Below are 26,813 nucleotides of genomic sequence, written 5' to 3'. Positions count from 1 at the left end.
CTCTCTCTGCCTCTAAATACCCCCCGCTATTCAGCTTTAGCAGGCATATCACCCAAACACAGTTCTGCACAACCACTGACATTCTTCCCTCTATTTTGAAGGTCAATTTAACATAAATAGAAGGGAGCAGAGCAGAGCTGGTGGGGGTCAAGGCCACTTGCACCTTCAGAATCCTAAAGAGAAGATGGTTCTCTGCATCATGGGACTGACCGCAATGGGGACCGCAGCTTCCAGCATCATTGAGGAAATGGCCTTATGCCGTTCTCAACCCCAGCTCCCCCTCATCCTGCAATCTGGCATGATAAACAAGCTGCTGATGCCGTGACCACCCCACCTCTCTTCCCTCAATGTTCTTCCCCTTCTGAGTCAGTGCTTTCATTCACCCAAGAACTGCTGCCAGCCCAGAAACAGCAGTTCAAGGAGGAAGAGAGAGAGAACAATAGCACAGGATGGATGAACAGACCCCAACATTTGATCTGACAATTGCAGCCACCAGCTCAGATACTCACACTACACTTACCTTGGAGGATATTATAGAGTTTGGATCAGCACATGGTAAGTCACTAGGCATACATTGGCCGACCTGCCTTACAGCCTCTTGTCACTTTCCAAGAGCATGGAGGAGTCTGACTGCAAGTTGGCAGAGAGCATGGTGAAGTACCTGCCCTCTTGCAGTCTCTGCTCCATTCCCATCATGCTATAGGTGCAGAGGCACCAACACAGCTGTCATCATACCTGTTAAAACTTTTGTGTGGAGAGATCACCTACTCCTCTGTGCACGTTCAGATACTTTCCAAAAGAAAAAAAGTTCTATAAATCTTACTTATCAGTAACCAGAGTGTCTGACCCTTTAAATAATATTACTACTGGGCACAAGATACCTTGCTGCTTCATGTTTCTTCTTTCAGGATTGGGTAACACAGGTGTTGCCAGGACTTCTGTTATCCAAATTTGGAATCTTGGCATCACATCAACGTGATAGAGTCATCTGGAGCTGTCTGCCCCCAGGGATTTAATGTTGGCTATGCAGTGTGGCTGGAAGTGGCACTACAGAAATTAATTTCTTACCCCTCATTTACTACCATCCCAAATCTAGCATCTATACATTCCTGACTAGTCTTCATTTCTTTTCCTTCAGCTTCTGCACCAAGTGATTTTCAGTTGACTCCTTAATTTTCCTAGTCTCTTTTCCTTCATCTTCATTGCTCCTCTGTCCTCCATCAACCTCATCCTTCATGTTACTTCCTTCATCCATAGCCTTGGCCATTTCCGTGATTTTGTTATCTTGTGGGGCTTCTATGTTTTTGAAGTTTTAGTTACTGACGTGACTACCCCTGATCATTCCCTATTTTCCATTATACTTATATCCCCTTATCCTCTTGTATCCTATTTTTGCATTAAGAGACTCCCTTGGATTCTTATTAACTCACTCTCTTAACCTCAACATATCCACCTATATGGGTTCTGGTTTTGTCATTTTTATCAGGTAGCACTACGTTTTATCAAAATCTCTTGGATATTGACATTAAGTATTTGTTGGACTCTGCTGTGACCCACTACCATCTTACATAGGTCCTCTAAGATTGCCCTCAGTGCTTCTATGTAGGCATGATATTCATCCAGCATTCAGCTTAGAACAGCACCATTGAATCTAAGTCCCCAGCTCTATAGGAAGGTGAAGACTTCTGTCGATCTCTGCTGCCCACTGTCATACTCCACTTTTGCCACATGCTATGCATATCACCAAGTGAAAATCCTCATCAGAACTGCCTATTCCGTTGGGTTGATTTATCTGGGCTGGTCAGTGAGACAGAAAAAGCAAAGAACATGTAGGTATGAATGAAAGGTAAAGTTTAGGCATGATATTCTTGCCCACTTTTGGTTTTCTCCTCAGTGGTATTTTGTTGTGAAATGAAATGGAAGGTATTAGAATACTTGCCAGGCTATTGGATATTTTCTGAATTGCACTTGAAAGAAATCAATCAGGTTGCTTTAAAGTGCACAGTTTTGCTTGTTGTAAGTTCCCAATGGCCTCAACAAATCAGCAGCTACCACTGACCCTCCATTTTCTCAATGTTGACTGACTTAGCTGTGAAAAAGCAGTCTTGAATTGAGCTAAGGAAGGAGCAGTAGTCTGTGAGTTTGTTATGGCCCACCACACCTGTGATGGACTACAATAGAGAAGAGAGCCTGCTTTTAACTGTGAAATTAGAGAAAGTTGTTATAAAAGCTCTTCCTGTAACATGTTCTAATAGATGATATGAACATACGAATTAGGGGCAGGCGTAGGCCACTAGGCCCTTCGAACCTGCTCTGCGATTAAATAAGATCATGGCTGATCTGACTGTAACCTCAACCCCACATTCCTGCCAATCCCTGATAACCTTCCACCCCCTTGTTAATCAAGAATCTATCTGGCTCTGCCTTAAAAATATTCAAAGAATCTGTTTCAACCGTCTTTTAAGGAAGGGAGTTCCAAAGACTCACGACCCTCTGAGAGAAAAAAATTCTCCTCATCTCTGTCGTAAATGAGCAACCCCTTATTTTTAATCAGTGACCCTTAGTTCTAGATTCCCCCACTAGAGGAAACATCCTCTCCACATCCACCCTGTCAAGATTCCTCAGGACCTTAAAGGTTTCGATTAAGTCGCCTCTTACTCTTCTAAACTCCAGTGGATATAAGCCTAACCTATTCAACTTTCCTCATAAGACAACCCGCTCATTCCTGGTGTTAGTCTAGTAAACTTTCTCTGAACTGCTTCTAACACATTTGCATCTTTCCTTAAATAAGGAGACCAGTACTGTACACAGTACTCCAGACGTGGTCTCACCAGTGCCCTGTACAATTGAAGCATAACCTCCTTACTTTTGTAATCAATTCCCCTCACAATAAACAATAACATTCTATTGGCTTTCCTAATTACTTGCTGTACCTGCATACGAGCCTGTTATGATTCATTCACTAGGACACCCAGATCCCTTTGAATCTCAGAACTCTACAATCTCTCACCATTTAAATAATATATTTCCTTCTTATCCTTCCTTCCAAAATGGACAATTTCACGTTTGCCCACATTTACTCCATTTGCCAGATCTTTGCCCACTCACTTAACTACCTATGTCCCTTTGTAGCGTCCTTATGTCCTATTCACAATTTACTTTCCTACATATCTTTGTGTCGTCAGCAAATTTAGCAACCGTTCCTTCAGTCCCTTCATCCAAGTCATTTATATAAATTATAAAATGTTGAGGCCCCACCGCTGATACCTGTGGCACACTACTTGTCACATCCTGACAATCAGAAAAAGACCCATTTATGCCAACTCTCTGCTTCCTGTTAGCTAACCAATCTTCTATCCATGCCAATATGTTGCCTCCTCCACCATGAGCTTTTATTTTTTGCAATAACCTTTGATGTGGCACCTTATCAAATGCCTTCTAGAAATCTAAGTATAGTACATCCACTGGTTCCCCTTTATCCACAGCACATGTGACTCCTTCAAAGCACGCCAATAAATTAGTTAAACATAATTTCCCTTTCATGAAACCATGTTGACCCTGCCTGTTTGCCAAGAATTTTTCTAAGTGCCCTGCTATAACATGTTTAGTAATAGCTTCTAACATTTTCCCTATGACAGATATTAGGCTAACTGGCCTGTAGTTTCCTGCTTTCTGTTTCCTCCCTTTTTGAATAAATGAGTTACATTTGCTATTTTCCAATCTAATGGAATAGGGAATTTAGGAAACTAAAACCAAAGCATCAACTATCTCACTAGGCACTTCTTTCAAAACCTTAGGGTGAAGTCCATCTGGACCTGGGATTTTGTCAGCCTGCAGCCCCAACAATTTGGTCAGAACCATTTCCCTGATAATTGTAATTTTCCCAAGGTCCTCTCTCCCTCCTATTTCCTGATTTACAGCTATTTTTGGGATGTTACCTGTGTCCTCTATAATGAAGACCAAAGCAAAACACCTGTTTAATTCCTCTGTTATCTCCCTACTTTCCATTATCAGTACCCCAGACTCACTTTCTATAGGACCAATGCTCACTTTAACTCTTTTCTTATTTAAGTACTTTCCGTCTTTATATTAGTAGCTAGCTTTCTCTTGTACTTTAATTTTTCTCTCTTTATTAACCTTTTTGTCATTCTTTGCTGTTCTTTATATTCTTTCCAATCTCCTGACCTGCCACCCATCTTTGTGCAATTATATATTTTTTCTGTAAGTTTGATACTATCTTTAACTTTTTTAGTTAACCAGAGGTGGTAGGCCCTCCCCTTGGAATTTTTCTTCTCTTTGAACTGTATTTATTTTGTGTATGAGCTCATTGAATGGCAGAGCAGACTTGATGGGTTGAATGGCCTATTTCTGCCCCTACGTCTTATGGTCTTATGGTGTATTCTGAAATATCCCTCTAAATGTCTGCCACTGAACCTGTACTCACCTATCCCTTAACCTCATTTGCCAGTTCACTCTGCTTTCATGCCCTCATAATTGCCCTTATTTAAGTTTAAAATGCTAGTCTTGGATGCATGCATTTCTCCCTGAAAATGAATGTAAACTTTAATCATATTATGATCGCAGCTACCTAGAGGTGCCTTCACTAGGAGGTTATCAATCAATCCTATCTCGTTGCTCAATATCAGGACTAGTATAGCCTGCTCTCTGGTTGGCTCTAGAATGTGCTGTTCTAAGAAACTATTCCAGAAACATTCTATGAACTCCTCATCGACGCTACCTTTGCCCATCTGATTTTTCCAGTCTATATGCAAATTAAAATGCTCTCATGCTGTGCCTTTCTGACGAGCTCCCATTATCTCTTCTTTTATTCTCTGTCCTACAGTGTAGTTACAATTAGGAGGCCTGTACCCCACTCCCACAGGTGTCTTCTTGCCTTTATCATTTCTCATCTCAACCCAAACCGCTTCTACATCCTGGTTTCCAGAACTTAGGTCATTCTTCTCTAATGTGCTAATACCATAATTAATTAACAGAGCCACCCCTCCATCTTTTCCTAACTTTCTGTCCCATCCCTAAATGTCATGTACCCTTCAATATTCAGGTCCCAATCTATATCATCCTGTAGCCATGTGTGGATTCATCCCAGATTTGCACTATGTGTGGTAGTGGGCGGGTAAAATGATGTTTTACCTGCTGGCCATGATGGTGGGTTTTCACGCCGTATCGTCCCAAGCCCGCCGCGTTACTTATGCATTCCCGGGAAACACGCCATTTCCATGGCGGGCGGGCTCTCATTCACCCGCCATGACATTACCTCGCTGCTTTTTCATGCAGGGCGCCATATTTAAAGTCCGGCTGTGCACACATATCTCAGACACATCAGTGGAATGCCATTTGGATGCCATGGAGGCCCGCAGTGATGCCCTCTACCTCTGCCCTGGCTGCAGGACGGACAGCAGCATCATCAATCCAGCATGGCAGGCGATGGCAGTGGTGGTCAGTGCCAGTGCTGCACAGAAGAGGTTGGCCATCCAATGCAGATAGAGAACGAATGATCTAATTCGTGCAGCCGGGGTATGCCAACGATCTCATCCTAAACTCACAAACTCAAGCCCATCACACATTCACTTGCATCTCACTCACTGCCAGCTCAAGGGACATCACCACCCATTCTCACAAACATACCCTCACATGTCCATCTGGCCTCATCTCCTCTGGAGACTGCCTCCTCAGCCCTCACCACCTTGAGGCCACTTGCACAGATCAACATGTGCCCCCACACATATCCTGGGATACCCTCCTTCCCTAGTACAGCTCTTGTCCTGCAGCCTCATACCTTACCTGAGGCCGCTTCCCCCTCTTCCCCAAGCAAACTCTAGCCCTGCAGCCATTGAAAAGCTACCCACATGTGGTTGATCTGGTAGGTAGAGACCTACCTGTTAGCCCCCCCTAAAAGTGATGTTGCTATCTGTGAAGCCTGGCGCTGATGACTGAGAGTGCTAACTGAAGCAAGGTGGGCAAGCATATCCTGAGATCCCGAGCGAAGTGCAGCCTGCCAGGTACACAACATTTATGTGCTGTTGTGAAACACATTGGCGTGTTTTCCTGCCAACATGGGCACATGATCCAGAGGGGCAGTGGGCAGGGGGGTGGGGAATGAGTCCAGTGGGCTAGCATTATAATGATATGCTGATATATTACATTGAGGTTCCCGATGTCCGATGGCAGGAAACGTGGCCGACCATCGGCAGGCTGAGTGGATGATCACGAACTGGTTTCACGCTGTTGTGAAATCAATCATGTTATATTGCCTGCTCGCGCCACCCAACACTCCCACCGCCGGCAGGCACGGCAAATCCCGGCCCATATCTCTGTAATGGCTATCAGATCGTACTTATTCATTTCTATTTGCACTATCAGTTCATCTGCTTAGTTTTGAATGTTATGTACATTTAGATACAGACCCTTTAGTTTTGTCCTTTTAATATTTTTTTATAGCGTCTAGCCTTATCTGCTGATTTACTCTTTGATTTGTACTCTCTGTGCCTTCCTGTCATGACCTGTTTATCATTTACCATATTAGCACATTTCTGTCTTACTTTGTCTCTACTCTTTGGTTTTCCACATCTTCCCAAATTTGATCCCTTGTCCGTACTATTCAGTTTACAACCCTCTCTGCTTTCCTAGTTATGTGGCTTGCAAGGACACCTGCACCAGCACGATTCAGGTGTAGACCATCCCAATGATACAGATCCCACTTTCCAAAATACTGGCACCAGTACCCCAAGAACTGGAACCCACTCCTTCCATGCCAGGCTTTGAGCCACACATTCATTGCTCTAATTTTATTTGTCTACATCAATTTGCATGTGGCTCAGGTAATTATCCAGAAATTATAACCTTTGAGTTCCTGCTTCTTAATTTGGTGCCTATCAGAAATATGCATGGGGTAGGAGATTAGAGCTCATTCCATCAGAACACATTTCTCATGGAAACCGACAAAAATGTTAGTGAATGCTGGACTAGAAGGAATCTCATGGCTACATCATCTATTTGGGTGTACATTGTGTCATTAAAACTGAACTTGACTGAGTGTTGCCATCAATATGTAGGCCATGTATAGTTTTAGTGGTGAAAGTGAAGCAATCCTTCACTGTGTATGTGGAAAAGTCACTAAGTACTATCTATAGTAATTCACTCAACCATTTGGCCAGTTCATGCTGCACAAAACACGTCATTGATAAAATAGGGCTCAATGGTGTTATGTTTTTATAATGATATAAAGGCACCAATCATTCATAAGGATTGTGCAAACACATTGTGGATTCATTTATTGAGACGAGACACATGGGAATATTTATACACGGACAGAAAACTTGAAGACATCAACAGCAGGGTTGTGCCTGCTGTGTTCTGCTGAAATAGCATAAGTAAAACTAACCTGGATCGCAAGATACTTCCTTTCCAGTGATGTCATGCTCTTATCTCTTAAAAGTATATTTCTTTTAAAGATACTTTTCCCCCCTTCCAAAGAAGTATAACTACTTACAATACATGTTCATGTTTAGTTACCATTACATAAGTACGTGGAACAGTTGAGTTTCTAAAGTGTAGAGGTAATCTGCTGGGTCGCCCAGATCTTGTCATGGTAACCTTGTCTGGAAGTGTCTTTATTTGCTCACAGTGATCTGTGAGATTGTCATTCTTGGATGTTGTTCCTGCTTGCATTTTGGATCTTGTCCTAGATGCAATAGGACTGTAAGGTGGTTGAGGAGCTGCACTGGATCTGATTTGCCCTCAGTTATGCCTCACTGTTGTGGGTAATGACTTCATAGGATCTTGGTTCTGAACCAACCCTTGTCACCTTGGCTGGTTGCCACATACCTTCTGTGGGATCCTGGATTCAAACTTGTTGTCCTAACTCTAAACTTGGAAGTTCTGTCCTGCGTTTTTAGCATGCATGTTGGTCATTTTCTCCTACAGTTTTACAAGTTGCCCTCTAGTTTCTGAGAGAGTAGAATAGGGAAGAGTAGGTAAATTGGTATTCACTGGTCTGCCAAACATGAGCTTTGCTGGTGATGGAATAGTTGCACTTAAAGGTGTTGCCCTCAGCTGTAACATTGCAATGTGTAGAATCATAGAGTTAAAGAGGCCTACAGCACAGAAAAAGGCCCTTTGGCCCATCAAGTCTGCACCGATCAAACAAGCACCTAACTATTCTAATCCCATTTTCCGGCACCAGGCCCATAGCCTTGTATGCCATGGCATCGCAAGTGCACATCCAAACACTTCTTAAATGTTTTGAGGGTATCTGCCTCTACCACCCTTTCAGGCAGTGAGTTCCAGGTTCCCACCACCCTCTGGGTGAAAAAATTCTTCCTCACATCCTCTCTAATCCTCCTAACCCTTACCTTAAATCTATGCCCCCTTGTTATTGATCCCTCCACCAAGGGGAAAAATTCCTTCCTGTCTACCCTATCTATGACCCTCATAATTTTATACACCTCATTCATGTACCCCCTCAATCTCCTCTGCTCTAGGGAAAATAGCCCCAGCCTCCCCAATCTCTCTTCATAACTAAAACTTTCCAGCCCAGGTAACATCCTGGTAGATCTCTGCACTCTCTCTAGTGCAATCATATCCTTCCTATAATATGGATTCCAGAACTGCATTAGCTGTGGCCTAACCAGCATTATATACAGTTCCAGCATAACACCCCTGCTCTTATATTCTGTGTCTTGGCTAATAAAGGCAAGTATCACATAGGCCTTCTTAACCACCTTATCTACCTGTCCCGCTACCTTAAGGGATCGGTGGACATGCACACCAAGTCACTCTGATCCTCGGTACTTCCCAGGGTCTTACCATTCATTGTGTATTCCTGTGCCTTGTTTGTCCTGCCCAAGTGCATCACCTCTCACTTATCCGGATTAAATTCCATTTACCACTGATCAGCCCGTCTATATTGTCATGTAATCTAAGACTATTCTCCTCACTATTTACCCCCTCACCAATTTTCGTGTCATCTGCGAACTTACTGATCAGCCCTTCTACATTCAAGTCTAAATCGTTTATATACCACAAACAGCAAGGGACCCAAGACTGATCCCTGTGGAACCCCACTGGAGATAGGCATCCAGTCATAAAAACACCCCTCGACCATCTCCCTCTGTTTCCTGCCACTTAACCAATTATGGATCAAATTTGCCAAATTGCCTTGGATCCCATGTGCTCTTACCTTCGTTATCAGTCTCCCATGCGAGATCTCATCAAAAGCCCTCCTGAAGTCCAGTGCATTGCCCTCATCTACAGACCTGGTCACCTCTTCGAAAAATTCAATTAAGTTGGTCAGACATGACTTCCCCTTAACAAAACCATGCTGCCTGTCTTTGATTAATCCCTGCCTCTCCAAGTGTAGATTAATTCTGTCCCTCAGAATTGCTTCCAATAGTTTCTCCACCACTGAGGTTAGACTGACTGGCCTGTAGTTCCCTGATTTATCCCTTCCTCCCTTCTTGAATAATGGTACCACATTGGCTGCCACATTGGTAGATCTTGCTTGGTCTGTCTATATTTGAGAATTATGGATTTCACCATGAGAATCATTCATTAGATCAAGGGTAATGAGGAGAAGAAGTAGTGTGATTGATATTCCACTTCTCTCACATATCCTGAGATGGATTACCAGTAAATTGCGGACCATTATCTGTCATGATCTCTCTAGGCTTACCAAATAAATTGCACATAGAATGTGCCTGACAGTTGTGTTTGACATATTGTGCAACTGTTGAATAATGGAATACTTGGTAAAGTAGTCGATGATGACCGATGAAATCAGTGCCATGGACTTGAAAGAGACCAAATATGATTTCGGGCCAAGGATGTGTATTAACTTCATGTGGAATGAGTGGTTCTTTGTGCTGACTTGGCATATACTTTTGACATGCCTCCCACTTCCCGATGACGACTTCAATGTCATTGTTCATACCTGGCCAATAAACTATCTCTTTTGTGAATCTTCTTGTCTGATCTATGCCCGTGTGTGTTAGTGATGGCATCTGTGTTTTCCATGAGATTGATGGTGTGAATCACCTGTTTCCTGCTCTTCATCTCGTCATGCACATTATTGGCATGCTTTGGTTTGTTAATCACATCACCTGTATGTTTCTGATGGAATAACAGATGGTCATTCTTATTGCTTGAAGATACTCGTTTTGTATGGTGTACTTGAGTGCATGGCTCTTTGTAACTCTTTCGAGTTAAAACCAATAAAACCAAATTAACAAAATTGGGATAAATCAGGCACAGCCCCTAATTCAGGTCAGCTGTAAAACCAAGAACAAAGTTTAAAGGAAACTTACAAACTTTAAACCAAAATGTGATTAAAGGGGTCAATAAAACACCCCAGTCCCCGCGCTGCCCACCGAGCACGGAAGGCCTCGAGTGTGCCGGCAGACATCACGTGCTCCCTCTCCAGGGACATCCGGCCGCGAACATAGCCGCGGAAGAGGGACAAACAATCGGGCGGGACACCACCGTCGATCGCCCGCTGCCTGGACCTGTTAATGGCCAACTTGGCCAGGCCCAAGAGCAGGTTCACGAGGAGGTCCTCCTCCTTCCCGACCCCCTTCCGCACCGGGTGTCCATAGATCAGGAGCGTGGGGCTGAAGTGCAAACAAAGCATTAATAACAGGTTTTTCAGGTAACTAAAAAGGGAGTGCAACCTACCACACCCTATATACGCATGGTCCACGGACTCCACAAGACCGCAAAAAGGGCATGTGTCCTGGGAGTCCGTGAACCTATGCATTCTCCTATTATAGGGGACTGCTGCATGCAACATCCTCCAACCCAAGTCCCCGATAGAAAGGGGGAGGACACCTCCGTAGAGGGCCTCCCAACGGGGGCCTCCGCCGCCGGACGGCAACAAGGCATGCCAGGGCGTGTCCAGGTGGTGGACAAGGGTGAGAAAATGGAAGGTGTGCAGCAGCAGTCCATACAAAACTCTCCTCTTTGCCGTGCGAAATGGCACAGAGGGCATGTCCCCGAGGCGGCTCATATTGCGGGGCACCAGCACCCAAGGGAGGGTTCGGGGCTTGGGGCCAATGTGGAATTCTGTCCGAACAGGGGAACATTCAGACGGAAGACCACCACGCACCTGGGCCACCTCAAGACCCAAAATAACATCGGGTCCGAGCACGACTGTTCTCAGGTCCTGGATGGCATCGGCTGCGACTTGGACAAGCACAGACGTGTGACGCGCCAACTCCTGCGGGAGCATCCAGCCCAGTCTTCCGCCACCCAGCACATCCCCGATCCTGGTCACCCCTGCGGCCACAGGCCTCCTCTCTGCCAACCACTGAAAAGGACGGAGGGGTGGATTCCTGAGCAGCGGCTCTCTGACGATAGCCGCTACTCCTGACAGGGGAGAGCTGCGTCGCGAGGCAACCATATTCCAGACTTTGATCAGGTCCTGGTAAAAGACGGGCAACGCCTGCAAGGAGCCACCGAGGCCCATCTGTTCTATAAACAGGAGCTGCACGTCATAGTTCAGGCCGTGCACCTGACGGAAGAAATACGTCGTCAGGGCATACCATCTTGGAGGAGGCTCGACGTAAAGGTATCGCTGCAGGGTCTGAAGGCGGAAAGTCGCCACCTGTGTGCGTAGGCACACTAGCGCCAGACCACCCTCCCTAAGCGGGAGACTCAGAACCTCAGCAGCGACCCAGTGCAATCTTTTGTCCCAGAGGAAGTCGACTAACAATTTCTGGATTTTTGTGACAAAGTCCGGGGGAGGGGTCAAAGTGACCAGCCCATACCACAACATGGCGGCGATCAGCTGGTGGCTCTTTGTAGTTGCATCAGCCTTTGCTGTAGTGCACTGCTGCTCCTAATAGCTCTTCCTGCCACATGCTTTGCAGAATTGGTGGACAGCTGGGCATTTCCTTGGTACATGCGGAAAGCCACACCTTCTATACTAGGCTTAGGTGTTTTAGTAAGCACGTCAACAATTGGGGTTGTACTTGGGACCTGTAAGCTTTGCTGACCTGCAAGGATCACTTTGTACTTATGTCCATCATTGAGTAGCTCTTTGATGATATACGTTTTTGGCTTTTCTAGTAGATCTTTCTAGAATTTTTCCATGCGAATGGATGCGATCACCAACTCAACAATTCTGTCTGCTAACTCTGCACTTGAAAGTTCGCAAACATATCCTTTTCTCTGCATCGGACAAAGTGGTTTTTGGATTCTGTAGACTGTTGTTGAAATGACACGAACGCTAATTGATGAATAACCTGATTCTGAACCGGTCTTCCAATGTGGTCCATACTTTTTGGGGATCCTTTAGTTCTTCTGCTGTTAATCCTGATGTGCTCAGTCTGTGTAGAACTTCATTCCCAATTGGTAGGTGAATTTTTATGGCTTGCTTGCCTGGGTCAGACATACCTGAATCAAGCAACCATGGTGCTTAAATATTTTGAGTTTGGATATTCGGTTAGCTACATCCCAATATAAGCTGGAGAAATTTATGGACATTTTGACAATATCCCTTTGACCTTCTTTCTCCTGCAGTATCATGGATGAATTTCGCTGTAGCCACTTTCATGCACTTTTCTGATGCTCAGTCCATTATAATCGCAAACTTCTCTGGCCCAATTTTGATAACTTAGTGTTTACTTTTTTGGTTGTTTGACTTTCCCTTGCTTGCTATTGATCTGGCCCACACTCTGGTCACTCGCATTTCCCAACTGAGCTAACCTGGTGCAAATCCTCTTGACATGCTGTCCTGCTCACTGAACTTACAGGCTATGTGTTGCAATCTCACCACAAGGGATCCATCTGCTCACCAGCTCTTTATTTGAGCAGTGTTTCTTTAAAGCTTTTCCTGCAACACTCTCTGATGCTTTGACTTCATTGTGGTCTCACCAAAATGTCAAGGGTAGCATGATCTAAAACTGTTCTCCATGTCGTACCTGTACTTAATCTTGCTCCAGGCTGAGCACCATGTTGTTTAGAAGGAACCGTTGCTGTACACCATGTTATGTTTTTATAATGATATAAAGGCACCAATCGCTCATATGGGATTGTGCAAACATATTTTGGGCTCTTTTATTGAGACCAGGCACATGGGAACATTTATACATGGACAGAAAGCTTGAAGACACCAGAGCTGTGTGCTGTGTTCTGTTGAAAAAGCAAAAGTGAAATTAAACTGGATAGCTCAACACACTTCCTTTCTAGTGATGCCATTTTCCTATCCCTTAAAAGCATATTACAACAAATGGGACATCACTTTTGTGTGTCTTAGGCAGCCCATTCATGTATGGATGTATTGAGCCATGAGAACGAATCCTATCATATATGAGACAAGGCAGCTCGTTAAACTTACACAAGACAACAAAAGTATTTGTAGCTTGCTTACAAGCAAGGCTGTGCAATCATTTTTGGGGGCAGAGCCAATAGATATGGATTTGGAAATGTCATTAAGAACACCGTGCATTTTGTCAACATAATCACATTTGAGCCTTTGTCAGGCTTGTAAATATGTATGTCTGGGTTGGTCCTGAGGCCTTGCAATGCAACCAGACATATGCACGGCCTGTGAAAATCAGACAAGTCATGAGTTACTTCACAATGTGTGCGCACTACATGTGTTAGGCATGCTTTCAAGGACTCGATGTCTTTATTGGATGCTGCTTTGTGGTGGGATAGTTGTGAATAGAGGAGTTAAGCTCAGCAAATATCTCTCCTCATTTGATGTGGGATGTAAGAACACCAAATTTGAAGCTACGCATCATGACAAATCCTTCGCTTTCAGAGAGTAAGTGATTGGACAAATTCACTACATATTTGAGGACGTCATTAATTGTGCTGCTGAAACATTTCCACTTGGTGCAGAAATAGAACACCTTAAAGCTATCCTGCAGGACCATGGCTATCCTGATTACATCATTGTTTGCCGTGTATTGCACAAATTTGCAAATAGGCCAAAAGTTGCCACTTTTGGACTTGAAACATGCCTGGTCCACCTCAAATTACCCTCATAACATAGCTCATTTACGCTTGCTAGAAGCAGCATACCTTCATATGCAGGGACCCGTTCTCTGTTAATAAAAAGAATCTGTTCAAGTCTTGTACCTTTTTTGAGTCACCCGGAAGCATGTGGAGCCTATAGTTCCCTATTGCTTTCTCCTTGGTAATGCCTTGGTCAATCAGAGTCGACTTGTTAACCAATCAGCACCCCTTTTCTCATGTAGTATGAATTATCCTGATGCTTTGAAATTTTGCATTATTGTGTTTATCCTGTTGAGTGCAAGACGAAAAGCTTTGGCAAAGTGCCTCTCTTTTCGGCATTATATATAACCTTTTGCTGCTTAAAGAGTCTATAGTAACACGGGAAGAAGAAACAGAACTGAACAGCCCCAATTAGAGAAAAATTAAATAGAACAACCTTCAATTTCAAGGAGCCTAATCACACTGTTCTCTTAGCTGAAATCCAATCCAAGGGATTAAGATTGAAGGCAGCCCTGTGAGGCAAGCAGGCAGTGCCATGTGGAAGGAGATTACAGAGGGTGTCATTAAATTCCTTGCAAGCTTGATGTAGAAACAGAGCACATCAAAGCTATCCTGCAGGACAGTGGCTATCCAGATTATATCATTTTTTGCTGTGTATTGCACAAACTTGCAAATGGGCCAATGGCTGCTACTTTTGTAGCTGAAAGTGCCTGGTGTACCTCAAATTACCCTGGGAAGGCAAAGCACCTCAAAAATGTGAGCAACAGGTTAAGCAAGCCATTTCATATTGCTACTATGAAGTGGTGACACAAATGGTATTTTCCACTGATAAAGTGCTACCATCAATCCAAAAAGACGTTCTACCATATAATTGAGCAAAATTATGCATGAATTTCAGTGCCAATGCAATGTCAGGTGTGTAGGCTTTACACCCTAATAATTGGCTGATTGAATCAAATAACATGTTCCTCTGGCTGTTTGTAACATGTAGAGTACAGGCCATAGTCAACCAACCTGCGTTTGCAAAACCCAAAACAAAACATCAATTCTTAGATGTGATTCTGTAATTAGACAGCACATGCTGAATAATCCTGAGCATGCTATTAGCTAAATTAACAACTATTTTAAGATAATCAGTTGAGATAATGTGTATTTACACAAGAACATACAACACAAAAATTAGGAACAGGAGTAGACCATTCGGCCCCTTGAACCTGCTCCTCCATTTGATAACATTATTGTTGATCTGATTGTGGTCCCAACTCCATTTTCCTGTCTTCCCTCCATTATCCTTTACTGCCTTGTCGAACAAAAATCTATCTTAAGTCAGTCTTGAATATATTCAGGGATCCAGTCTCCAATGTTCTCTGGGGAAGAGAATTCGACAGACTAATAATCCTCTGAGAGAAAACAATTCTCTTCATCTCAGTCTTAAATGGGAAACCCCTAATTTTTAAACTGTGTCCCCTAGTTCCAGATTCCCCCACATGGGAAGCATCCTCTCAGCATCCACCTTAGGACCTTATATGTTTCAATAAAAACACCTCTCGTTCTCCTAAACTCCAATGGGTATAGGCCCAGTCTGCTCAACCTTTCCTCATAAACTAACCCCTTTATCTCAGGAATCAGTGAAATGAATCTTCTCTGAACTGCTTCTAATGCAGTTATATACTTTAAGTGAGGAGACCAAAAGTGTACACAGTACTCCAGATGTGATCTCTCTAAGGCCCTGTACAACTGTAGCAATACTTGCCTATTTTTATACAGGGTTCCAATCGCAATAAATGTCAACATTCCATTTGCCTTCCTAATCACTTGCTGTACCTACCTGCTAACTTTTTGTGATTCATGTACCTAGATCCCTCTGTGCAATCGAGTTCTGCAGTCTCTCTCCATTTAAATATTATTCTGCTTTTCCATTCTTCCTGGCAAAGTGGACATGAACACATTTTCTCACATTTGACTTCATCTGCCAAATTTTAATAAAAGAACTTGAATAAATTAGTCCAGCACAATTTCCCTTTCACCAGACCATGTTGATTTTTGCCTGATTATACAATTATTTTCTAGATGTCTCGTTATTACCATCTTAATAATGGTTCTAACATTTTTCCTATGATAGATGTGAAGCTAACTGACCAATAGTTTCCTCCCTCCTTACTTGACTAGAAGTGTTATGTTGTGATTTTACAATCCTCTGGGACCTTTCTAGAATCTAGGGAATTTTGGAAGATCACAACCAATGCATCCACTTTCTCGGCAGCCATTTTTTTAAGACCTTGGATGCAGGCCACCAGGTCCTGGGAGCTTGTCATCCGTCAGCTTTAATAGTTTTCCAGCATCCTTTTCCTGGTGGTTGCTATTGTTTTAAGTTCTTCACTCCCTTTTACCTCTCTATTTTGAAGTATTCTTGGGATGTTTATGTGCCTTCTACAGTGAACACAGGCACAAAATACCTGGTCAATGCTTCTGCCATTTTCTTGTTTCCCATTATTAATTCCCTAGTCTCACAATCTAAGGGACCAATGCTCACTTTAGCTACCTTTTCCTCATTAAATACTTGTAGAAATTCTTACATATGTTTTTTGTATTTCTAGCTAGCTTTCTCTCATACTCTAAGCTCTCACTTCTCATTATTCTTTTAGTCATCCTTTGCTAGTTTCTAAAATCTGTCCAATCTATTGATTTACCGCTAATCTTCGCAGTATTGAATGCCTTTTCTTTCAATTTTTTTTTTACTATCTTTAACTTCCTTAGTGATGGATGGTGCATTCTCCTCTTAGAGCCTATCTTCATGGATTTTTTTGGCTGAGAGTTATCATATTTCTCCTTAAATATCTGCCACTGCTCCTCTACTATCCTCTCTTTTAACCTATTTTCCCAATGCATTTTGTCCAACTCTGTCTCCATATCCTTGTATTTGCCTTCATTCACATCCAAAGCACTAGTCTTAGACCCACACTTCTCACCCTCAAACTGAATGTGAAATTCTATTATGCTATGATCACTGTTTCCTAGAGGCTCTTTTACTTTGAGGTCATTAATTAACCCTGTCTCATTTTATATTACCAGGTCTAGAATAGCCTGCCCCCTAGTTTGCGCAGGAATGTACTGCTTTAAGAAATTGTCACAAATACACTCTATGAACTCATCCTCCAGACTACCTTTGCAAATTTGATTCATCCGATCTATATATAGATTAAAATCACCTATGATTATTGCAGTACCTTTCTTACCAGCCCCCATTATTTCTTTCTCTATACTCTGTCCTACAGTGTAGCTACTGTTAGGGGGCCTATAAATGATCCTTCTTACCTTTGCTATTTCTTATCTCTACCCAAACTGATTCTTCATCTTGATCTCCTGATCTCCTTAAAAGCATTGTGGGTGTATCTACACTACATGGACTGCAGTGGCTCAAGAAGGCAGCTCACCACCACCTTTTCAAGGGCAGTTAGGGAGGGGCAATAATTCTGGCCTAGCCACTGACGCCCACATCCCATGAAAGAATAAAAAAAAAGCTATGGTCATCTTTCACTACTGCACTAATGACATTCATAAATAACAGAGCTTCCTCACCACCCTTTTCTTGCTTTCTGTCCTTCTGAAATGTCAAATACCCTTGGATATTTAGGTCTCAGCCTTAGTCACCTTGTAACCGCATCTCTGAAATGATGATCAGGTCATACTTATTTAATTCGATTTGAGATATCAACTCATCCTTTTGTTACGAATGCTGTACACGTTCAAATACAAAGCCTTTAATTCTGTCTTTTTACCATTCATGCAAACTCTGACCTTATTTGCTAGTGCATTTGTAGATTTGTACACTCAGTACCTTCCTGTCACATTCTGGTCGGAATTGCCCTAGGTTTGCACTAAATGCAGGAAAAAGGACATTTTATCCGCCAGCCGCAATGGAGTTTTTTTGTGATATCGCCCCATTCCCGGTGCGAGCCACGTCATTAATAAATTAGGAATCTAGGAAACATGTTGGGTTGCTGGTGGGTGGCCTCTGATTCGCCCACTCTGCTGCCACCTCAGGCCTTCAGTAATCTGGGCATCCCTGTACAGAGCTAGCATTCTTCAAGAGATTGGAAGCTGCTGGGATTGATGGCTGCCCCTAAATTTAACGACGTCTCCCCTGAGCGCCTACAGGACACAGTAGAGGCCTGCTGCAAAGTCCTCTACCACCCCACTCTGGGTGAAGACCAGCAAGAAAGGTCACCAATCCAGCATGGGAGATGGTGACAGCGCTGGTCAGTGCCAATGTCCTGCAAAAGAGGACAGCCATTCATTGCAGGAAGAGGATAAAAGGCCTCTTCCACCAGGGTAAGTCAATCACCTCATCACTCTCAACTCACACACTCCAACCCATCACATATCCACAGGGATCTCACATCTCAAGGGACAACACCACTAACTCACACACACCCTCAAATCTCCATCAGGCACATATCCTCTGGAGTTCGTGCCCTCATCCTGTCCATGGCTCCGCTCACCAGACAACATTCCACGCAGTGCCGTGCATCTTGCTCACACTCTATCTGTTTTCATGCAGGGGAAGCTGTCTCACAAGAGCAGGGAGAGGTACCAGGCTGGGAGTGGAGTGGCCCATATTGAACCCCCACTCACTTTGAGGAGCGTGCCATCGCACTTATTGCTGAGGACGTGGACTATGCCTGCAGCGACAGTGAGGTCAACGGCGAAAACCCATGTGAGGATCCTGCACCACATCATCCCTCTCTCAACACAGCTGTGAGTGCTCTCTCTCCTGCTTTTGACTCTGCTAACATGCACTAAATATCTCTGCTTTGGTTCACAGGGAGCTGTGTCAAGCGACTGACAACCTCAGCCAGCCAGTCCCTCAGCTTCATCTATGTCCTTACAATGCTTACCCACACCCTCTACCAGCACAGAGACACACACCGCAGTGGAACCTAGATCTAGAGCATGCTCGGGTTCACAATCTGGTGGTCATCTCATAGACACGTATCCGCAGCAGGAGGAGCCAGTTTCAGCTGAGCTCTCTGGCACTCAGAGGACTGCTGGGAAAGAGGCATCTGTGAGGTCCTAGTCAGATGACAGGCCTCTGGATTGGGCCTTCCAACTCATCCCAGAGAGTCAGTAGAAGGTGGGGGAAAATCACACAAAGCTGTTGGAAGCCCTCAACAGAGTGGCATGCGAGTTGGAGGAGTGCCTCCACCTGCTCTCTGATGAAGTGGTGCCCACACGTATGGAGGTCTCCATGGGGAGGATGGCGGACAACATGGAGACCCTGATCCAGCATAACTTGGAGATGTATGCGGACCTGCACTCCGTTGTGGTAGCCATGGGTGAGTTGTTGCAGAGGCAACACGAGAGTGAAATGGGGCACCTCGATGTTCCTCCAGGTGCTCCCCTCAAGGAATCAGGCTGGGGACATTGGGCACCTGAGAGGAGGAAGAGTGACAGCTGGACATCCCTGGGTCATCCACTCAGGAACCTCAGGGGTTGTCCTTTCCCTCTGAGTCTCCTTTGCCTGTGACACGCTCAACCACGTCCTCTGTCACCACAGAGGGAGAGCTGGCCCACAGCAGTACAATCAAAGCAAGTTAGGTCCCTCAAGGCTTCGGCTCTCTAGAGGACCCACATCGAAGCCATCAGAGGCAACTGGGCTAACCATTGCACAGGCTGTCAAACCCCTCCTGCGGATGTCAGAGCAGAACTAGAAGAAGTGGTAGGCCTACAAAATTTAAGAATTTCTGATCACAAGTGGTTGCATGGATGAACACATTTTGTCACTTTACAATCTGAAAATATATTCACTTTCACTGAGTAATATGTAATGGTGTTGTTCAGCTTCATTGACAGCCTAAGCAAGTCCTCCCCCTGCATCTGCCCCCGCTAGCAATTCAGTTGTGCACAGTCGGACCACGAGTGATTCTGGAGGGAGAAGTGTGTGCGTGCGTGTGTGGCTGGACTTTCAGAGCCTTGTGCAAGCATTTTCCCACACACGCTGAACCTTCCTCCATCACTCTCATCTCTGGCCTCTGGTTATCATTACCTATATGACTACCCTGCTGTATTGCCTTGTCCTTTCTCATTAATTTACTACATCTTCCCCAACTATCTAGCTTAAAGTCCTCTCTACCACCCTAGTTATGTGACCTACCAAAACACTGATCCCTGCACTATTCAGGTGAAGACCATCCCCATGGTATAACTCCCTCTTTCCCCAATACTAGTGCTAGTGCCCCATGAAATGAAACCCATTTCTCCCATACCAATCTTTGAGCCATGTATTCAACTCTCTGATCTTATTTGCCCTATGTCAATTTGCTTGTGGCTCAGTTAGCAATCCAGAGGTTATTACCTTTGTGCTTCTGCTTTTTAATTCAGATTCTAGCTGCTCATACTCACTTAGCAGAACCTCTTTCCTAGTCCAATCTATGTTGTTGGTACCCACATGGATCACAACAACTGGATCCTCCCCCTCCCACTGCAAGTACCTCTCCAACCCTGGGTAGTTGTCCTGAACCCTGAACAGCCTTTTGGACTCATGCTGTTGGCTGCAGAGAACTGTGTCTATCCCCTGACTATACTTTCTCTTACTACAACTGCATTCCTATTTAATCCAAAACAAAAACAGAATTACCTGGAAAAACTCAGCAGGTCTGGCAGCATCGGCGGAGAAGAAAAGAATTGACGTTTCGAGTCCTCATGACCCTTCAGCAGAACTGAGTGAATCCAAGGAGAGGGGTGAAATACAAGCTGGTTTAAGGTGGGAGTTGGGTAGGGGGAGAGAAGTGGAGGGGGGTGGTGTAGTTGTAGGGACAAGCAAGCAGTGATAGGAGCAGATAATCAAAAGATGTCACAGACAAAAGAACAAAAGAACACAGAGGTGTTGAACTTGGTGATATTATCTAAACGAATGTGCTAATTAAGAATGGATGGTAGGGCGCTCAAGGTATAGCTCTAGTGGGGGTGGGGGGGCATAAAAGATTTAAAAATAATGAAAATAGGTGGGAAAAGAAAAATCTATATAATTTATTGGAAAAAAACAAAAGGAAGGGAGAAGAAACAGAAAGGGGGTGGGGGTGGAGGAGGGAGGTCAAGATCTAAAGTTGTTGAATTCAATATTCAGTCCGGAAGGCTGTAAAGTGCCTAGTCGGAAGGTGAGGTGCTGTTCCTCCAGTTTGCGTTGGGCTTCACTGGAACAATGCAGCAAGCCAAGGACAGACATGTGGGCAAGAGAACAGGGTGGACTGTTAAAATGGCAAGCGGCAGGGAGATTTGGGTCATTCTTGCGGACAGACTGCAGGTGTTCTGCAAAGCGGTTGCCCAGTTTACATTTGGTCTCTCCAATGTAGAGGAAACTGCATTGGGAGCAACGAATGCAGTAGACTAAGTTGGGGGAAATGCAAGTGAAATGCTGCTTCACTTGGAAGGAGTGTTTGGGCCCTTGGACTGTGAGGAGAGAGGAAGTGAAGGGGCAGGTGTTGTATCTTTTGCGTGGGCATGGGGAGGTGCCATAGGTGCGGGTTGAGGAGTAGGGGATGACGGAGGATTTCCAGCATCCGCAGTTTTTTGTTTTTATTCCTATTTACTCCACCCACTTGAATGGCTGCCTGCTCCATGGTGCCATGGTCATTTTGCTCATCCACCCTCCAGCCTCCACTCTCATCTATACAAGCTACAAGCACCTCAAACCTGTTGGACAATTGCAAGGGCTGAGGCTCGTCCACTTCTACCATCTAGATCCTCATACCAGCCAAACTTGCAGTCACACTCTCCTGTCCTTGGCCACGGACCAAATCAGAGGACCCTAGCCTGAGGGTTGTAATTGCCTTCTGGAACAAAATGCCCAGGTAACTTTCCCCCTCCCTGGTGCATCGTAGCATTTGAAGCTTACTTGATAGAAGAGACATACATGTGGACCTGTTCTTCGCAAACAAAGGGAACATATTCATGTCTTGCACCTTTTTTGAATTACCTGGAAGCATGGAGAGCTTATATTTCCCCATTAATTTCTCCATGGCAATGCCTCGGCCAATCAAAGTCGACACCCCTTTTCTCCTGTAGTATAAGCTGTTGTATTTGTTTGAAATTTGGCATTCTTGTATTTGCCCTGATGTGCAAGACGAAAAGATTCAGCAACATGTCTCTCTTTTCAGCAGTATTCAAGTTCTACACTACCAATGGACTGATTATATATCCACCTGCAACACCAAGTTCCTGCTCCTCAGTGACAGTTCACCCTCAAACCCCTTGCTCTTCCTTTCCAGCATGGCTACAGTCAAAGTCCATCTCAGGTTTTACTCCAGCCTCTACATGTGTATCTAAAACCCCCAGGTCTAACTATGAGGTTGCAATCTGACCTTACACATCCTATCTACTTCACTGTTCAAATGAGATGAGCTCGGTTTTCTGGTAGGTGCAATGTCAGAGCAAAACGATAGACAGAAATCCTGCCCTGGCGTGCTTCTGGCAGTGTAACAATACTGTTGAATTTCTAGTCTCAGCATCTATAGGTTCATAGTGGAAAGAGATGATATTCTGCAGATATTTCTTTGTTCAAAAGATTAGGGAACAATGCCTATGATTTGGAATAAAATTACAACATTTTAATTGTATGGTAAAAATGGTAGGTAATTAAGAAATACCAACCAAATTCTCCTGTTAGTTCCTTGGCAAATTTGATAACTTTGTTTCATTTGTTCATGGGATGTGGGCATCGCTGGCACGGCCAGCATTTGTTGCCCATCCCTAACTGCCCTTGAGAAGGCAGTGGTGAGCTGCCTTCTAGAATCACTGCAGTCCATGTGGTTTAGGCACACAATGCTGTTAGGGAGGGAGTTCCAGGATTTGAGCCAATGACAGTGAAGGAATGGTGAAATAGTTCCAAGTCAGAATGGTGTATGGCTTGGGGAGGAGCTTGCAGGTCATGTGTTCCTATGCATCTCCTGCTCTTGTCCTTCTAGATGGTAGAGGTTGTAGGTTTGGACGGGACCGTTGAAGTAGCCTTGGTGAGTTGCTGCTGTGCATCTTGTATATGGTATACCCTGCTACGGCTGTGCATTGGTGGTGGAGGGGAGCAAATGTATAGGTACATGGACAGGATTTCATCACACATTGGACTTGCAACTCATCAATAGTGGATAGACTTTGAGGTTCAGGAGAGGGAGTTACTTGTCTCAGAATTTCCAACCCCCTATTTGCCATTGTAGTCCAGTATTTATGTGGCTGGTCCATTTAAGTTTCTGGTCAACGGTAATCCCCAGGATGTTGGCGGTGGGGGAATTCAGTGATGAAAATGCCATTGAATTGTAGGGGGATGGTTAGATTCCATCTTGTTGGAGAAGGTCATTGCCTGGCACTTGTGTGATGTGAATGTCACTTTTTGTAGCTACTTATATTCTTCACTTTATAGGACAATGAACTTCAGACAAAAATGATCAATGCAGGTTTACCCTATGGTTATGAATATCTTGGAAACACTGACCGCCTTGTTATCACTCCACTTACAGACAGATGCTACAGGTGAGCTTTTTTGCATTTGGTTCTTGAGTAAACAAAATAGTATAAAGTGCAATGAAATATTGCTCAGCTATTAATAAGAGTAAGAATATGATATACATTAGGATAAATTATATTAATCTGTTAGCCTAGAAACAAAATCAAAGATGTAGAAAGCACAGTACCTGAATCTAGTAATTCCTATATTAAAGTAGAATCGAAAGTAACTTTTCCCTTCCCCACATAATCCCTGGTTTCACGTTTTAACAATAAAGCAAAACTCTATAATAACAAGGAACCTTTCCCTGTAAATTGGGGTTACTCAGTGACCTTTGGTTAATGTACAGGGTCCTAAATTATGTGTCAGTTCTGCATGTATGATTTTAAAAAATAAAATAGGTTTTGAAAAAGGAGATATCAACATATATCCAAAAGCATCAAATCATGAACACAAATAGTACTGAATGCATTTAATGGAATGTGCTTAATTATTTTCCTGACTAGATCGTCAACATTTGTTTCCAAAAACTTAGAAACTTGCTTAGAACTTCTATTATGCACCTTCTCCACTCAATTAGATTATGGACAGATTCAAGAACTGCCTCCAGGGAATTGTCCTTCAACAATGGCATGATGGTTTTCATAACTTTCCATGCCATCCTACACCCTAAGAACTGCAGCGGTTCAAGAAGGAAGTTCACCATCACCTTCTCAAGGGAAATTAGGGATGATGGCCTAGCCAGCGATGACCACATCTCGAATGAATAAAAAATAATCTTCCATCCTTTTCAGTCATTAGTCCCAATAGAACAAACTAGACCCCAGGACTAGAACATTGCCTAACAGTTTGGCACTGAAAGGATGACATAATGCCATGAAAACAAACCCATGGAACCATTGCTGGTGGAATTTATGTGGAGATTTTGCTCTTTAAAGTAATTTCTCCATTTATTTCACTTGTGTGGAGATGTGTTTTACTGGGAGACAAGAGGGAGCAAAATACAGAAGAAAACTGCTACATTAAGCCCAAATTCCAAGAAAAGTATTGCTTATGCATCATATATTTAATAAATGAAAATTTTTCCTTTTGTTTTATCCTATAAAACATTCTTTCTGCAATCCTCCTATTACTTTGACCCATGCATTTAGAGTGTGAACAGCACACTCAGCTTCTTCTCAGCTCTATTAAATATTAGGAACAAACATCATTTCCTGGCAACCGACTCCATTTGTCTTCCTGGCCACTGTCTGAGGGCTGAACTAGGTTGTTTTCAACCTTGGCATGACATTGAACTGAGCATCGGACTCAAATCCTCTCCATCACAAAGACCATCTACTTCCACCTTCATAACATTGTCCATCTCTGCCTGTGCCTCAGCTCATCTTCTGCTAAAACCTTAATCCATGCATTTTTTTACCACTACATGTGACTATTCCAATGCTCTCCTGGCCATCCTTCATAAATTTGTGCTCATCCAAAACTCTGCAGCATGTATCCTAATGCACACCAAGCCCAGTTAGCCATGGCCTTTGTTCTTTCTGACCTACATCGATCTCCCGGTCCAGCAGCAAATCTATTCTTAATTCTAATTCCTGTTTTCAAGGATGAGAATTGCCCTTCCATATCCATGTAACATCTGAGATCTTTGTGTACCCCCAATTCTAGTCTCTTGAACATCTCTAATTTTGATCCCTCCACCATCCGTGGCTGTGCCTTCAGCTGCCTATGCCTTAATTTCTGGAATTACCTCCTTAAACCTTTCCACATCTTCTTCTTTAAGACACATCTTAAAACCTAACTCTTCAACCAAGCTTTTTGCCACTTGTCCTAATATTGTCTTAAAGTGACTAGGTGTTACTTTTGTCTCATTATGCTCCTTTTTAGTGCCTTGGTATATTCCACTATGCTAATGGCAATTATTTCTGTATTAATGCACAAGTAAAATACTGAAAATGCTAAAAATTTCAAATACAAGCAAAAGTGCTGGAAATTCTCAGCATTTTTCAAATCAAGGTTTGCTTCAGCTAATAATTGTCATTAAATGGCATCATCTTGCACAACCCAGACCAAACATCCTGAGAATATCACTTAGGGTCTCCCTGAAATCACAGTGTTCAGTCAGTTGTTTCAATTTCGCCATGTACGTAGCAATGGTCTCCAGGGCTCTAGCCCTCAAATTAAACCTGAACTTCTGCATGGTGACTGAGGGGTTGGGTTAAAATTGCCCCTTAATGAGGTCTACCAATTCATCAAAGGTCTTCAAGTCAGGAGCGTTTGGGACTGTCACTTCGGATTAAATTATAGATTTTGCTCCCACAAATACTTAGGAGAATTGCTCTCCTCTTTTCCTCTCCTGTTATTTTGTTTGCCTGGGAACCTGAGATGTTCCACATATTGATATTAATCCTCTGTGGAGGGTTCGAAGGGGTCAGTCGTGCCAAAATATGGCATATCTGGTCATTTTCCTTTTCTTCTGTTTAAACAAGATACTCACAGTCACTGGATGAGGGACAATGCCAGACCTGATTTATTCTCATTGCCAATTTGTTGTGGACTTGATTTTCCAGACATGTTTCTCATTAGAAACATCAAACTTCAATTACAGGCTGTAGCAGCTGTTACATGCTTCCATCAAGCTCCACAACTAGAAGAAGAACTTCCATTTTAAGGTTCCCCGCACTTACAGCTGATTCGTTCACACAGTCATGTGATACTATACAACACAATGAGTCTTCAAGCTACAGTCATTACATTCCTAAAGCTACAATTACTACACTTTCCTATTTGTTCTTCTTGCCCCTCCCCCATTTTACTGGCTTAAAAAATTCTTACCTTTCTTCCTTTCTTCAGTTCCGATGAAAAGTTATCAACCTGAAACGTTAACTCTGTTTCTCTCCACAGATACTGACTGCTGTATATTTCCAGCATTTTTTTGTTGTATGTACTGTTCCCTATGTGTGTTTTCAAAAACTACAGAAAATGTTAGAGGCATTTTTATTGATCAATGATGTGAGTGACAGATGTGTCATGAAAATATAATAATTCTCATAATATTATTGTGATTTATTGAAAATTGGATTAATACTGGGATTTGATTGAATTGGAGACAGCTGGCCTGGAGGCTTTGAGTCATCAAAAAAGAAGCTAGGTTTGAAATGCTAAGTACGTAAACATGGCTGAAGTTTTAGAATGTGAGGTGTAAGGAAAATTTGCATTTTTAGATAAGCCAGAGTAGTTTGAATTTCAAAGAGATGGTAAGATGTTACATCTAGCCAGAAGAAGCTAAGCCAAACAGTGCGTTTATTTTTCCCAAAGTTACTGATAAAATTAGTACTGT

At 43.4% G+C, this 26,813-nt stretch overlaps 1 protein-coding gene across 1 annotated transcript in view; it reads left to right on the top strand.

Annotated features, from left to right (window-relative positions):
- The window catches only part of dnah7 (dynein, axonemal, heavy chain 7), a 616,407-nt gene that overhangs the window by 200,251 nt on the left and 389,343 nt on the right, over window positions 1-26,813 (top strand). Inside the window, exon 24 of the mRNA XM_041200170.1 lies at window positions 23,390-23,499. Coding sequence (XP_041056104.1) covers window positions 23,390-23,499 — 110 coding nt within the window. The remainder of the gene's footprint in view (window positions 1-23,389; window positions 23,500-26,813) is intronic.

Source organism: Carcharodon carcharias, chromosome 12 (assembly GCF_017639515.1).
Source record: "Carcharodon carcharias isolate sCarCar2 chromosome 12, sCarCar2.pri, whole genome shotgun sequence".
NCBI classification, from domain to species: domain Eukaryota; kingdom Metazoa; phylum Chordata; class Chondrichthyes; order Lamniformes; family Lamnidae; genus Carcharodon; species Carcharodon carcharias.
The sequence above is the reverse complement of the archived record's forward strand: the minus strand, read 5'-3'. Positions and strand labels throughout refer to the sequence as shown.